General features: G+C 38.8%; 1 protein-coding gene across 2 annotated transcripts in view; it reads right to left on the reverse strand.

Annotated features, from left to right (window-relative positions):
• LOC117420858 (bone morphogenetic protein receptor type-1B-like) overlaps positions 1-17144 on the reverse strand; it is a 150645-nt gene that overhangs the window by 43197 nt on the left and 90304 nt on the right. For both annotated transcript variants that reach the window (XM_059026130.1, XM_034034562.3), the window contains exons 5-6: positions 14468-14564; positions 11075-11213 (exon numbers count right to left, since the gene is read on the reverse strand). In XM_059026130.1, the coding sequence (XP_058882113.1) occupies positions 11075-11213; positions 14468-14564 (236 nt within the window). The remainder of the gene's footprint in view (positions 1-11074; positions 11214-14467; positions 14565-17144) is intronic.

Raw genomic sequence — 17144 nt, forward strand, 5'->3', positions numbered from 1 at the left:
TGTCAGTTTGAGGTTGAGGCAGAATAATGACAGGTAAAGAGAGGACAAGAAGATACAGGGAAAGACTAAACGCTGATCCCAGAAAGAGAGGAAATCCTGAGGAGGATACGCAGAAAGTAAACAGAATAAGATAAGATAGAATAAGATATAGAATAAGAATAAGATAGTGGCTGTGTGTGCGTGTGTTTGTGTGTGTGTGTGTGTATGTGTGTGTTTGTGTGTGTAAGGGGGTAGGTGGTAGAAGACAATGCCATTAGGAGTATGTGGCAACAATAGACAGCACCTTGGTCTTTGACTAAAGCCTTTATCAGTTTCATCTCTTTATCATTGAGCATGGGGGAAATATATAGAGAGGGAAAGCTGACAGAGAGATGACATGGGCAGAAGAAGGGTGGAGAAAAGAGAGGGAAGGGGCAGTTTGTCATGACATGTACAGTGATTGAGTTCACATACTTCTAATTGGCTCAGATAGCTTTACCCTCTGGGATTGTAATTGTTTGTTCCTCTTTAACAGATACAATGAGAAGAAAATTAGAGGAGACGTTGAAAGAGTCAACTCTATCATCAGCAGAAAAAGAAAAGCTCCGCAAGACATGGAGAGAATCAAAGAAGAGGTGTAGGGAAAAAGAGAGAAACCTAAATGTCATTATGGATCTGACCCCCCTGTCTCCTGAAAGTTTATCTGATCAAGAGCAGGAAATCCAGGGAGACCCAGGACCTATGGAATGCAGCACACCACAACCATCACCGCCTCCCTTACAAGTAAAAAAGAAAAGTCCACCAAACTCCAAGAGGCAATCAAGAGAATGTAAAATAAAGACAAGATTGTATGGTGTTCACACACTTTTGAAAGTTTCATGAAATATATTTTTGAAAGGGAAAAATCTCACTGCTTCTTGTTTCTTCCTTTGGTGTGACATGGTGTCCTTTGGGGTGACGCTTATAAATGAGAGGGCAAAAAAGGTTGAGTCCAAAGAAAAATATGAAAATAACTGGAGAGTATGTGGCAGGTAATGTCATTATACCACACAAATAAATTCATGGATTTTTAACAAATGTGCAGAAAAATCGCAGCAAATCTTACTCAGAATTTAGTGGGAGACACCCGGGTTTCACCATTATAACAGCAAATTCTGTCTCATTTCACTAGATAATAAAAAGATAGTCAATGATCTAGAAACAGGAGTAGTCAAGGATGAATATAAACAATTTTGTTATCAAAATTAGATTATTTGCAATGTTACATATACATATTTTATGGTGCCACACCGCAGGACAAATTCAAGTCACTAAGGCATTAAAAGGTTCATAAAATTGGACTGAAATGTAAAATCCAAGGTTACAACATATTTGTTTGAGAACTTCAGACTCAATGTAATGTAACTCTATGATTTTCAGCATCAATATGAGAAATTATTTTTTTTCAATTTCCAGACATGACTTTTTGTCAACTACCCACATGCAGCTTTGTTCATATAAGTTGGAAATAACCTTTTCAGTGTCTTTGATAAGAGGTCCTGTCATTTGACTGCAATTAGGTCTTTTCATGAAAAAAATAGTGTTAAACATAAAGGTTATAACAGTGTGCCACCCACAAAAACAGAAGTGTGGTCTGTTTAAAATATAAACACTGCCTCTAGTGGCCACATGGGTCCCGTTTCAATCTTGTTGGGAAGTTAAAATCTTGTAAAATATCAAAGCAACCACGTTTAATGGAGGCAAGTTTAAAATACAGATATAGGATTATTTCAGAGCAATCTACATAAGAAAAGAAAACATCATTGTATAAATGCATGTTGTAAATAGTGTGTATTTATTGTAATTAATTAATGAAATACCTGACGGTCCTGGGTTATCATTTTAGACAATGTAAGGATAATTGAATGTATGGGATGTGGTGCAGCTCACCAAGTAAAGTGGACTCTTCTGGGAAAACTAAAATGCAATGATGGGAGACCTGCTACCAGAATTCAGGTCTCATGCAGATATCAAATACTCAAAACTGTCACACACACTTGTGATGATCAGCGATGGATCCCAGAACTTCTGGTCACTTTTATGGAACCTCTGAGAGGTTGGAAGTAAACTGGATGCTGTGTTCAAAAGACCATTGTGCTGACACTGCTATAAGCAGAATTATTATTGCAGAAATCTGTGTTAGCTGCAATGAGAGTCTCTGTGAAACTATAAAACACTGACCTAATTTAATAACCCTGATGAGGCCTCTTGAAATGTGCATATAGCTGAATTTCTTATCAGCAGTAAAGCCAGACTGCACATAAAACACACTTTGTTTTGATGACTTACAGGGCCACCGTACTTTGAAGTCTGTGTGACATCACTGAGAGAGGCATTTAGTGTCTAAAGAGAGGAAACAGTTTACAGCAGCCCGCAGAGACAAAAGCAGAAACAAAACATCACAGAAACTTGTTTAGCGCTGATAAAAAAAGGGTAAACTCTGTAAATCTGATGTATTTGACTTGACTTGTTAACTAGGTGGGGGACAGAGGGGGGTGATACTGGGATGCCAGAATCACTGTCGAGCCCTCTTAAGGTGTTGTGGGCTAGTCGACGAAACACCAAGGATAGAAGGTGCCCATTTGAAGACTCCACAACGGCTGCACTGTGGTTGATCCCTGGAGCCAGCATTGTAGCCATTGTGTGTGCTGATGCCCCAGGGAGGCAAAATTTTCTGATCCCTGCAGCCATGGTGATATTGAGCCGAGCCCAATATCAACATGAAGTTTTAACACCTACTCTCATGTAATGGAAATCAACTGTGTATATATATATAATGTATGTGTGTGTGTATATATATATATATATATATATATATATATATATATATATATATATATATATATATATATATATATATATATGTGTGTATGTATGTTTTTAAAACATTTATAAATATCAAGAAACAAGTGGATATAAGCATATACTATTTCATGAACTAAAATTATCAGGTATGTTTTTTTTTTCTTTATTACTGATAATAATGGAATGAATAACTATTATTTTTTATAAATATTTATTTTGAGAAAATAATCGAGAGTAGTGTCTATTATTGCTTATAAAGACCCTGAGAATAAACGTGTATTATGTCATTGCAATCACTCAGGTGAAACAATGTCTTGTAATTTGCCCAAACATCAATATTTTTCAACAAAACTTTCAGGAAGTATTGTTAGGTCCCTCAGGTCTTACAATAACACATTTTTATACATGTATCTCTAAGCAGAATACATAATAAAACAATACTTTATTAAAAAAATAATAATAAATAAATAAATATTGTGTTAAAAAAAAAAAAAGTTTGTATGGTTTCAAAATACTTTATAATGTTCCCCCAGCGTTCTGAAAAAAAGGACATCATTTCCAAGATGCAACTGAAAAAAATAGATTTTGTGATTTTTTTATAGGAAGAGAGTAAAATACAGCAAAAAAACATCTGGTCCTGGGGAAGCATCCCGCTGAAAAATGCTTGGTCCTGAAAGGGTTAAAGTAAAAAAATAACTAAAACATCTTTAAAAGGCTGGCTCTTTAGGGATGGTGAGAGAGGGGAGCAAAGGAACAGGATTTTTTTTCCCCCTGTGGAAGTGGCTTGATCGCATCTGACCTGTGTGCTGGGAAGGAGCAGATAACAAGATGGTGTTGCGTGGGCTGAAGAAACTGGTTTGGCTAAAATATTAATTAATATTTTAAGTTCATTTATGCTGATGAAAGGGAGCCTTCAGTCGTTGCATAGTGAGAACATTCTCATTTTATTTATTTTTCTTTCTTTTATTTTCTTTACTTTAAAACACCCTTGCTTAAATCAGCTTTTAGATTTAACTTTAACGTTATTAACTGACTGCTTGATTATTGGAGGCTGTGGGTGTTGAGTGTCACTATATAAAATGTGTGTGTGTGGCTTTTTCTTTTCTTTTTTTGTCTTTTGAAACATGTTTTTGTATGTTTGTTTTTGCTGTTTCTGATCATTTGAGAAACAGAACACCTGCCTGATTAAGATTGAAACATTGACACTGTTTTCATTTTGCTGCTGCTTGTGTAAAATAATAAAAGCACAGAAGTTCTGTATTTATTCTCTATTTACCCTGATTTGGAATTGCATTATGTAGGGTTTGGCCTGTTAATATTGCTGAGTCCTAGTAATGAGTTGCACCTAATTTATTTTGATTTTTTTTGGTAGTTTTAAAATTGTCTACCTAGCAACCGTTACAACTTGCAACGCACCCAGGGTGTGGTGATATTGGAGCATATCACACACCCTGTTGTGCCTTATTGCTTACTTAGTTTTAGAGAAAAGATATCCTTATCTTAGAAAAATGACCTGGTGCTGCATATTACTCGTTTTAAGGAGGAGTCCGTCTTCTGAAGACCTCTCTGCGAAGCTGACTACCGGTGTTTTACTCAGAGCCTTGACTGTCCTTTCTTTGTTCCATTTTATATTTTAAGACATACTTCTCTGCAGAAGGTAAGCATAATCTTGAATTTATATCTCACCTATACTGAAGCATGATGCTATAGGATAGGATTATTATTAGCTTTAGAGATGTTGTTATATTGTATGCATTAGTGTAAATGGGTACCTTAGACTGCCTGAAGGTATGTGTTGTAACCATATTGCTTTATATATCATTAATGCTGATAGTTTGCAAAGACACCAGACTGCCTGGATTGTCTGTGAGCTAGGATTCGAAGTAGATCTGCGATCACTTGATCCATTTAAGCATTAATATCAACAACAGCAGCTATTCCTTCATCTTCGACCACTGCAACTTTAGCCCCACCTCCTCCATCCGAGCTTCCAGCCTCAGTCCCTACAGTTGATCTTCCGGTATACAACCTGGCTTCTGCATTAGCGTCTGGCTGTCAAGCCTCCACTTCCATTCACCGTCATTCTCTTTCTACCCAGATTTGCCGCAATATCATAGAAGGTAAAGACGTTAATCTCCATTCTTATTGCTACCGCCGAATTCATGGATCACCGCGTCATCGACTGCAGAGACACGTGACCCACTTTTACTAAAAAATTTCACATTGGGAGAATTCATGACGGCATTTTCAGTATCTTTGTGCTTTGCCAACCCTCAACCTCATCAGGAACTTGATCAATATATGCAATACATTGTTGAGCTTTCCCTCAGATATGGAGGAACAATGTTCTTTGAATATCATAAAGCATTTTCTGCCAAATCAGCCTTCATTTTAGCTAGATAACCACATCGTCGACTGGTCCAGCTCTGACCCTGATCTTTTTAACAGGATCTTTAGCGGTCTCCATGCTAATGTCTGCGCAGTCAAATTCCTGAAATTCGAAGCTCGTCTTCCTCCATCCAAACTAGACCGCATTCGCATCCTAATCAACACATTTATGAGTTTCTTTCTCCATCACGAAGTGCGACTTTCTATCCCTGCTCGGTCACTTTAACTACATTCCACAGGGCAGGTCTTCCGTATCCCGTCTCCTGCAGCTATCAACCACAGCAAAACATCTTGGCTTCCACATCAATAAAACAGCTGAAGCAAGAAAGGATATCAAAATGTGGGCTACTCTAATAAGTCACTGGAATGGGCTGTCCTTATTTTACGAAGACTTGATTTCAGCTCCTCACGATTTGAATCTCTTCACCAACGCTTCATTATTAGAATTCGGAGGCTACCTGGGGACTGAATGGTTTTCCAGTGAATGGCCCCTGGAAATTCAGACTCTGTCTCCCCTCCTTAAAGCTACAGCTCTCCTGGAACTATACCCTATCGTCACAGCCGCTCAAATTTGGGGCCACCAATGGTCACGAAAATCCATCATGCGACACTAAATCTACAGTCCATATCATCAATAAAGGAATATCTTCCTCCCCCCTCATTATGCAGTTGCTACGTCGCCTTATTTGGATCTCAGTGTCATTTAACTTCTTCAGTCAAGCCTGCTACATTCCTTGTTCACACAATAATGCAGCCAATGCTCTTTCTCGCCTACAGGACATCAGATTTCAACAGTTGGTCCCCGCGGCAGCTCCAGTTCCGCAATACCAAGTTCCGCAATACCAGCTCCTGGTGTTCCCATGATCTCTCCTCTCTTCAACCTCCTCCAATCAGCCAAAGATACATGTCTGCTGCTCTAACCCCATCAACAAGATCTTCTTATTCTACAGGCTGGTCTTATTTCTCCTTTTTCTGTTCAAAAAAACAAATTCAGCCAATTCCATTCAATTTGAATTGGATCCTAGCCTTTATCGTCCACGATCAAGACATTTTACACCTCTCAGCCGCCACAATCAAATCCTATATCTCCTGAACCCAGTTCTACTACCGTCTCATGCCAGTATCTTCTCATCTCCAATTCTTCTGACCATTCCAGCAGTCTGCCTGATGCTCCGCGGCATATCCAAGAGTTCCGCCCCCCTACTTCCCATTTCTTCAGATATTCTTCTCTCTCTCATGTCCATCTTGTGAAAAAGCTGCTTAAACCCCTTTGACGATCTCCTCATGAAAACTAGGTGTTTAACTGCATTCTTCAGATTCCTCAGATGCTCCGAATATACAGTCCCATCTCTTTCCAGCTTCCCTTCTCTCGGCATCCATTCTAGCGACATATCCTTAGTTCCAGATTCCCATTTCCTAATCATGCTCCGCATCTCTAAGACAGACCAGCTCCGTCAGGGTCAATTCATTCAACTCTCGAAGACTATGCCCCTACACCTCTATGTCCAGATACATCCTCAGCAAGAAGCCTTCCCTCAGGACAGATCCTCTATTCATCAGCTCATCCTGTGCAGTAGTTACAAGACATTGGTTTTCAACTCACCTTGCCACCCTCATCTCCAAAGCAGGTCTCTCTCCTCAGTTCTACACCCCTCACTCCTTCAGAATTGGAGAAGCCACCTCAGCAGCAAAAGCCAATATTGACCAGCATCTTATCAAGACCCTAGAGTGCTGGACCTCCTCAGCAGTAGAATCCTACATTCGCACTTCCATTTCCGATATAACTACAGCTCACCAAAAAATTGGGTGGGGACTACCTGATCCACCGGGTCCACCAGAGGTATCCCCCCACCCCCCCCCACCCCAAAGGAGGGGAGGTTTTTTTCCTCTCCACTATGTGGCAGGTATATGTTTAAAGAATTAATACAAATAAAGTATCCCTACCTATTCGGTACAGTAAAATCATTATAAATGTCTAACCTCCTTTGTTTGTCTTGTATATTTTTTCATCCCCTTATATATGTCATGCTTGGGTACGTGATCTATTCTTTGTCCCACGGGTGTGGGGTTATGCAGGGAGCTGGGGGTCCAACCTTTGGGGGTAAGTGAAACTCACTTCCTTGACCTTTGGCCGCCGCCATCCGCGCCTCCACTGAGGAGGGGTTCTCAACGCGTGAGTCAGAGGGGACCCCCGGCCACACACTCTATTCTTTAGCAGCTTCTGCTCTTGCTCTATCCCCAGCTCCCTCTTCTGCCACTCCTTCTCTAGGTCCTTCAGAACCTATTCCTCCTACACGACTGATTGCTCAGCGAGCCAATCTTATGTGTTTTCAGGTTTCTGGGGTTGCTGTACAGCTGTCCTCTCTCTCTTCTGGCCAAGAGGGCTCCCGCCGGTCAGGAATCTCTTTATACCTTATACTCCATTCTTTGCACAAATATTTATATTTTCAAACACAGCACAAAGCAGTTGTGCGAAATTGGAATATAGCTGTTTCTGTTCAATTCGCAAATCTGTTTGTGCCTCGCAAAACCACCTGCGCATTCATTACCAATATAGCTCAAATGCACCAAAGAGAGCTAATCGAGAATGTGCAGAATTGGAATACAGTACGGCAACCGTTAACATTACCCCACCAAGCAGCTATTATAGGTGTACAGTGTGTCCTTATTATCATACTCTCCACATGAATGTAACCTGCACATGAATGCAAAATCAAACCTCAACCTGTGGCAATGGCACCCCGAACAGCAGCATGCACATACAGAAAGAAGCTTAAATGGAGAAATTAAACGAAGCTTACAGCATGCCTTCAAAATATAACTTAAATAAACTTAAATATTCTCTTTGCATTGTAACCTGCTGTCCTGGCCGTCCACACTATACATATTTACAAAAGTGTGGACTGTAAAACAAATCCACAGTGCCGAAAACAATCGTCCATTTAGAAGCCCTGATGACGGAAACCTGTGGATCCAATCTGCACGTGTATCCCTTACTCATACTCCTGCTGAAAGTCCACCCCCCCACCAACTTCCCCCCACTCACCATGCCCCCTGCCCCTTACCACACCTGTATGACACAGGTAATGGCATGGAATGCAGATCAAGCATGTGAAAGTATGCCTCTGATATTAATGAGAAACAAATAACACTATAAAAAAAGCTATGTCCTTATACTGTACCTTGTAGAATTACCGGGTTCGGGGCTTGAAAAGGAACGGGAGCCTTTGGTGAATGCAACTACAGGGTTATTTTATGGGTTGAGCCCCGTGGGCACTGCGATTTAAACTAGCCCCACACAGTACTTCGCCAAAACTAATGTTGCTGAGGGTAGGCTTTTAGCTACGCGCATTTTATGGAACCATTCTGCGCATTGCATAGCCCTATGCGCTTCGCGCAAACTTTGCCATCTTCATTCAGATTTGCCCTTTAGAACAATTCAACTAATTTTGCGCTTAATCATATGAAATCTGTCCACATGCATAAAACTGAATCTAATGTTTATCATTATTATAGGCATTAGCATGGCTAATAAGCTAAATATTTAAAGGGCTGTGGCAATGTGCCCCGCCCGTGTTTATTTGTGTGTTGTGTGTTGTTTGTGGTGTGTAAATGTTGGTGTATTGTAGTTGGTACACGGGATATAATGTGGGTAATGAGCACGAGTGTTTAAAATGTATAATTGTATTTAGACACCAGGGTGGCACAAATCACTTCACGTGCAAATTAAAAAGTGTATTGATATGTGAGCACGGGTGCACAGATTAGTTCACGTGCTGGGATTCAAGTGAATAATTAATTGGTAATTGAATCCCAACAGAGCTGTATATATAGATGCACGAAGCACTCACTCGGGGTTGGGTGTTCAGTGTGGAGAGAACGGGAGAGAAAATCGGGAGTAAACTTTAAAATAATAATTACAATTGCTAGACGTGCTGAGTTAGATCAGCACGACCCTTGTTTGTTTAGCGTCCGTTCACTCTGTTTGTTAGTGTCTGTTCGTTTGGTTATCTGTCTGTTTATTATGGCGTCAAGTGCTGTGTGCTGTTTTTTGTTTAAATCTTTTATTTGTTTCATTTAACATGCTGAGCGCCGCAGCGTGTCAGTTTCAACTCCAGTACTGCCTGTCTGCGTGCGTGTTTATTTCTGGCCTGACGTCACCCCTACCGCCAGCCTGTTCACAAGGGCTATCACAGATTATACGGAATTCAAACAGATTTACCTACCAGGAAGCTGGGAAGAGGGGTGAGCTGTCGATACCTCTGTATTTGTGTTCTTCATTTTGACAAGTGTCTGAAATATATGCGTACATTTTACCTATTTAATTCATCTTAATTAAGCTCTTTTTTACTTCCTTGTTTTCTATTACGTTCCTATCTGTTTTCTTTTCATTTCTTTCTCAGTAGCCTATTAGCTGTGATCTCCTGGAAATAGCCAGTGGCGACCTGCAAGTGTTGTCCATCCATAATTAAATACTCTACTGCACCTACTACTTGCTCGTATCCAACTTTGCTCTTACAACTACATTTACGTTACTGCAATTGCTCTTATTTAAACTGCCCTTAAACTGATTTCTGCATAAGGAAATACAAACTGTTAATTGATCGATCTGTAGGGGTTTTATACTACTGTATAAGGGTATATATTATCGTTGTTGTTGTTGATTTAAGTGATACAGGTATTTGTTTAGTACTGTATCTGCCGGCTCGGTCTATGTTACATACCGTACTGTAGCCTACTGCAAATGTGGACGGAACCTTGAATAACCACTGGGTGTTTTCCATTGTTGTACCTTGGAAAGCTCCTGCATTTAGTGCTTGAGTGAGTGCTGGAGTGATGTGCACGGAGTTGAGGCTTTTTAAAAGCTTTATTTTGTGCCTCGCAAAACTGGTTTTGTGCTTGGCGCATACTTTCGAAAATGGCAGGCTCACGCAAATTGTCGAACACTCCCCCCATATTGTGCTTTGAATACATTTATATTTGTGCACTACGCTAACCGTATTGTGCCACGCAAAAAGATGTTCCGAAAATGGCAAATAATGCATAATGGTCATTTGAGCCGCACATAACCCTGTGTGCGGTGCGCAGACCTTTTGAATATCGGGGCCTTTGTGTTTTATTTAGCTTTTCATACACAGTGTTGTATGTAGTCTGTGTGCTACCATAGCTGTGGTAGTGTCACATGAGCAGTCTGTTTGCCAGGGGGGGCGTGTCAACTACAACCTCCGTCTAGCTCTGTCAGCAGTGAATACGCACCCACACTACAGACAGCCAACCTTACACCCTTATTAACGTATAGAAAATCTTTCTTGTAAGCGAACAGGATTTGACATTTTCTGAAACTGAACACAATGCAGTCATCAACTATGCAGTTCCTATAGATTTCTGATCTTCCATCAAAATATATATGCTACCACTGCACAAGAGTGTTTTCTCCTAGATTATATGAACACTTTGATGCTGTCTGTCAGTAAACTGTTACTGTATGGTCTGTGTGTATTGAATTGCACGTGCTAACTGATTACCAGGTTATACTCCTTTCAACAGTATACTTATAATTATTAATAGCTTGCATATCTCAACATTTGAAAAATCTAGAAATAATATTTTCTACATTATGTTATTTCTTTCATGCAAGAAATATGCAGATCTATTTATTTTATAATGATCTGGTCAGCATGCACATCAGTCAATCCTAACTGTTTGCATTCTTAATAAACACTGTTTCTGTTTAGTTTTGTTTTTTTATGACAAAAAAATGTGTTAAACAAGGCGATAACAATAAGCCTAATAGAGAGGGCACATACAGTATAGAGGTAACAATGCTACAAGTGAACAATGAATGAAAGTAACTAGGTTTTACCAGTAGAGGGAGACCGGATCCACTGCCTGAGCTCTGAGACAGTTCAATGAGGTCTATCAGAGATTCCCCTGGAGGGATATACATCTCCTCTTGCTCAAGTCCAATGCTGTAATGAGGCCTAGACTCCTGCCTCTTATACCTGAAAGAGAAACAACATTACATACATTGAAAAAGTATATTGACATGATGACCCAAATTCTAAATGGGTTAAAAAAAAGTCCTAGCAGAGCCTATTAAATGCCTTTTTACTGCTTTTTACTCAAAAATGCTTTCTGCTTTTTACTCAAAATGAATACAGGCAGATTTTGTAACTGAAAGGATTTTTTTGATGATTTTAAAACTATTACACATATATTAAATGTCTGATCAGTCTATATCTGGTTTGGGTGTATTTTTCCTGAACTGACAAAGTCAAGCTAATGATGATTTGCAGTAAAAAGCTTTGTGAATCTAGCCATAAGCGTTTAATCAAACATACAGTGCCTCCTCAAAATGACAGCTGTTGCATGATCAAGTAATACAACACAAAGAGGGTGGTACATGGTTGTATTGCCAATATATGTCAACAACAATATGAAACAATTAAAATTTCTATTGGGGTGGTGAATATAGGTAATTGAATTTGATGCAATCAAATTTCAATTTCTTGGTCGAGTGTAACATGTTTTAAAACTAAACTGATTGTCACCACCCATCAACTTCCACATTAACTGGCACAAACATACTGGGAAATGCCCAATAAGATGAGAATTCAATGGATAAAGTATATATATATATATAAAAAGATTATTGTTGTTTTAAATGATTCTGTCTTTACTGTCTGCTCTCTAGAGCTGCCATTCTGCTGGTTTATCGGTCTATCAGTTAACTGAGGGTTGAAAAAAAAAAAAAAAGATTATTTATTACTTTTAAGACACACAGGTGTAAAGCATTTACGTGATTAACAGTGGGGGGCCTGTTGTACAGAAAGTGAGCTTTACAAGGATTAAATATAGTTGAGAGGCGAGCCAAGACACAGTAGGCTTATAGAATTAATACTCTCACAGAGGGTATTTTAGTTAGGACTGGAATGTGTTTTTTAGCATGTGGCAAACATACAAAAAAAACTGTGATATTTTCCATGTTTAAACAGGTGTGTTTTTAAGTTTAAGGACTGTTGGAGCTTTATACAGTATCTCAGTATCAGTCTCCGTGTATAGGAACACCTCCTGAGAACACTTTGCCTAAGAGAACACGTTTGTGGTGGAATTGATTCTTCCCATTGTAAATGCTCTGGCTAAAGGAACAGAAACGTCGCTTAAAAGAACACCTTTTTGGCACCGCTAGTGATTCGTTCACAACAGATACAGTAATGTTTTGTAACCTGATAACTCATCATCATCAAACTTAAATTTAAATGGTTTATTCAATCTTTTCAAATGTGACTTGTCATCGCGAGAATGTCTTGAGGCACACTGATTGGTCTATTCAAGCTTTGCAGAACCACCATCATATCATTGCCTCATTTTGGATTCTGATTTCCACAAATGCACCGCATCACTACAAAATGGCATGTAAACAAACAACGAAACGCTTGCTACAATAAGTTGGAAATTGTTCAAGCTCCTGAAAGAAACCTGAATCAGACACAAGTCACCAAGCAATTTGGTGTTTTCAGTTCTCGTGAGTTGCTTCACCGTTCTGTTAAATTGTGTACATTCATAATTAATCTAGAGCTGCTGCTGCGTGTTTTAACATGTGTAGGGGTGCTGTGTTAATGTAGTTTGACAGTTTGTTTATTAACGTTACTTTGTCTGTTACTTTATTATTATAGTTTATTAACATACACTCGCCTATTTCTTTTCTCTTATTCTGTTCATTTCATATGTTGATGCACATGCATCATGACAAGTAATACATATTGATTTATTTATTGATTCATATTGTGTCTGGTTGTGGCAAACATGACATATCGAGACTGTACGTTTAACAGAGAGCCACTTGCGTATAAAAGCTGAACAATTAGCTTGTTGAGAGGGCTTGCTGGAGGTCACTACGGGTGCTGTATGGAGGTTGGCGGTTCCTGTTTGCTATGCAGTCTGGGATGGAAGGCATTGTGTGATGTCATCAGGAAGTTTGGAGCTGAGTGCTGTGACTGATGGCGTGTTCGAACGAAACAATTTTGAAAAGGAAAAAGTTTTCTATATTATCAGCGGCTGCATGAGGAAAACGTTGACTAAACTACTTGCCAAGTATTTGGAACAAACTACGTGCCGGAGGCCAGGTGAACAAACAAGGTTAACTAACCTGTTTGTTCCAGCGGAACAGGTCGTACAGCTTTGAAATTGGGGAGTTTGGTTTTAGGTCATTGAAAGGATTCCCACATCGTTGTTTCGATTGCTAAAGGGAAATTGACATTTTTGTGACTGGTTCAATATCCAATTCAGTCGCTGTAAGGAAGAGAAAATAATTCGAATATAACTGACTTGCAGCATATTAAATGAACATTACTCTGTCTATCAGAACTGCTATAGAATTACCGCCAATCCTTGTGTGTTACAGACTCGTGTGTTATTTTCCGTACTTTATTATTTTTCTTCTATTTATTTATTTTGTTTTGACCAGTAAATAATTATAAATATTGCTTTTTAGTATACTGTTTTTTTTGTTTCTGTATTTTATTTTAGTAAATTGTTAATTAACTTTTGCTTTGTTGATTAATTGTTGGGTATGTATATTGCGTTGTGTGTGTGTTTGCTGAGACTATTGAAACCCGGCTTGCAGTTTAATAGTGTAAATTGGCTCGTGAGGGTATATTCCCGCAACCACTGGTGTTGATTACTAAAGAGGTGTCTTTGGTAACACGATGGTAAAGTTAGTTTGTCTCTTGGAAGGACCGTATTTAAAGCAGGTTTCCAATAGGGATGAAAAGCTGTTCATTGTTGTGTACTGTTTGTTACTACCATAGCAATTAACTGTTATTTTTATGTTTGGTTAATTAATATTTTGTTCTGTACATGTTTTGTTTCTTTGTTCTGTAAAACTTGTTTTTTATTTTGTTTATAATTTGGTTTCATTATTTTGGGGTAAATGGACTTAAAGCTGGAGCCATCTAAATATATATATATATATATTTTACCTCATAAGCAACTTGTTTGATCATTCAATTAATTACTAGTCCCCTTTTTCTCTGGTTGATATAGGACTTGAATAGGATAATGGGTTTTCTGGTTTTCTGGTCCTGGTAATGTGGTTAAGTTAAATAATTTGATAGGACATTTATTACTATCTGGCACCCCAGAGCTTGACGCCGTTACATGGTGGTCAACTCTGTCTTAAAGAACACTTCGGCTAAGAGAACATTTCACTTGCTTCCCAAGGGCTGTGCTCTTAGCTGGAGACTACTTTACTGACCTGAAGTAACAGAATATGATGATCAGAGCCAGTATTATACTGCATACAGTCACTGAGATCAGCAGGGCCATATGATGAATATTTCCATCAACATAATCTGTGAAAAAAGACAAATATGTTTAGGTACACTTTCCTTGGAATAATCTCATCTGTTGCTTCATGCTAGGAAATATTTTAAGCACTGAAGAATGTCTGTGCTATTACCCATAGACCTCATCACTTGTTCACAATAATTACAGTATTAATATAATGTCTAATCCATCTATTTTCTGTGTTGTATCTAATTATTCTACTGTTTGTTTGCTTTTGTTATACAGCAGATAATAAGAACATCTTTTCCTCAGTAAAATATATCTATTACATATCCATAAGACTACAAAATAGGACCAACACATAATGTTGGTCCTTTCTCCAAACAGTACAAACCAGGAGCTTGTGAATATCTTCAGAAAGCATGCAGAAAGCCTTTGAAACAAGACGGCAAACTAGAGGTGTCAGCTGTAAGGTAACAATTCCTGAGAGAGATGGTGGTGATTACAAAGCCCAATTGCCTTTTCACACTCCTGGGTTTTATATCCTAGTCACCAGCACTGATCCAACAGTTAGTTCTGAATAGGGTGCAAATGCTATCTGTATTGATCTCACCCCTGAAATAGTGCTATTGTGTTTCAGACCTACGACGAATGAAAACCCAGAGAGCTGCAGGTTTCTGACAGAATCTTCTCTTACTATAATGCACTCTCTGTAAAAGACAGATGACCCCCTCCACACCACGACCAACATCACCACAACATTCCATTTACTGAATACACTTTGTGTATCGCTTCATAAAACAAGTCACACTGGTTCTGGTTTTAATCTGTCTTTAATGCTCCCCAGCCATTGGTAATATAAACACCAACATGAGTGACAGCAGTCTTAAAAGTAAATATTGATGTGGTGTGTAGAGCAAAAACAGTGTTCTGCCTATCGTTTTGTGAATAGCAGGTGAATGGATATCTGTGCCATCACTGTGTATGCAGGGGCTGTAACTGCAGAAGTCACAGGAGGAAGGTGTCTCTTTATGATAGAGAGGGCTGTCAAGCCAGGCTGAAGGCTACATTTCATGGTTTATTAAGAGTTTAGCATTTTCTGTAAGCCACTCATTTCATTGTAAAATGTGTGGTTTGTAACATTTTAAAATGTCATTACCTATCAGTCTGAATGAGGAAAAATGCTTCGTAGAACAAACAAATGTACAAACCTGGCATTAGAACACAAGAACATAAGAAAGTTTACAAACGAGAGGAGGCCATTCAGCCCATTCGGCCCATCTTGCTTGTTTGGTTGTTAGAAGCTTATTGATCCCAGAATCTCATCAAGCAGCTTCTTGAAGGATCCCAGGGTGTCAGCTTCAACAACATTACTGGGGAGTTGGTTCCAAACCCTCACAATTCTCTGTGTAAAAAAGTACCTCTTCTCTGTTCTGAATGCCCCTTTATCTAATCTCCATTTGTGATCCCTGGTCCTTGTTTCTTTTTTCAGGTCAAAAAAGTCCCTTGGATTGACATTGTCTATACCTTTTAGAATTTTGAATGCTTGAAATCAGATCGCCGCGTAGTCTTCTTTGTTCAAGACTGAATAGATTCAATTCTTTTAGCCTGTCTGCATATGACATGCCTTTTAAACCCAGAATAATTCTGGTCGCTCTTCTTTGCACTCTTTCTAGAGCAGCAATATCCTTTTTGTAGCAAGGTTACCAGAACTGAACACAATATTCTAGATGAGGTCTTACTAATGCATTGTAAAGTTTTAACATTACTTCTCTATATATCTGAGCATCTTGTTGGCCTTTCTTATAGCTTCCCCACATTGTCTAGATGAAGACATTTCTGAGTCAACATAAACTCCTAGGTCTTTTTCATAGATTCCTTCTTCAATTTCAGTATCTCCCATATGATATTTATAATGCACATTTGTATTGCCTGCGTGCAGTACCTTACACTTTTCTCTATTAAATGTAATTTGCCATGTGTCTGCCCAGTTCTGAATGCTGTCTAGATCATTTTGGGCAGCAGTGTGGAATAGTGGGTAGGGCTCTGGACTCTTGACCGGAGGGTCGTGGGTTCAATCCCAGGTAGGGACACTGCTGCTGTACCATTGAGCAAGGTACATTACCTAGATTGCTACAGTAAAAACCCAACTGTATAAATGGGTAATTGTATGTAAAAATAATGTGTAAAAAATTATGTAATTGTATGTAAAAATGATGTGATGTGGTAACAATTGTAATTCGCCCTGGATAAGGGCGTCTTCTAAGAAATAAATAATAATAATAATTTTGGATGACTTTTGCTGCTGCAACAGTGTTTGCCACTCCTCCTATTTTTGTGCTGTCTGCAAATTTAACAAATTTGGTTTAGTATACCAGAATCTAAGTCATTAATGTAGATTAGGAATAGCAGAGGACCTAATACTGATCCATGTGGTACTCCACTGGTTACTTTGCTCCATTTTGAGGTTTCTCCTCAAGTCAGTACTTTCTGTTTTCTACATGTTAACCACTCCCTAATCCATGTGCATGCATTTCCTTGAATCCCTACTGTGTTCAGTTTGAAAATTAATCTTTTATGCGGGACTTTGTCAAAAGCTTTCTGGAAATCTAAATAAACCATGTCATGTGCTTTACAGTTATCCA

The sequence above is a fragment of the Acipenser ruthenus genome, chromosome 1, assembly GCF_902713425.1.
Source record: "Acipenser ruthenus chromosome 1, fAciRut3.2 maternal haplotype, whole genome shotgun sequence".
Classification (NCBI taxonomy): domain Eukaryota; kingdom Metazoa; phylum Chordata; class Actinopteri; order Acipenseriformes; family Acipenseridae; genus Acipenser; species Acipenser ruthenus.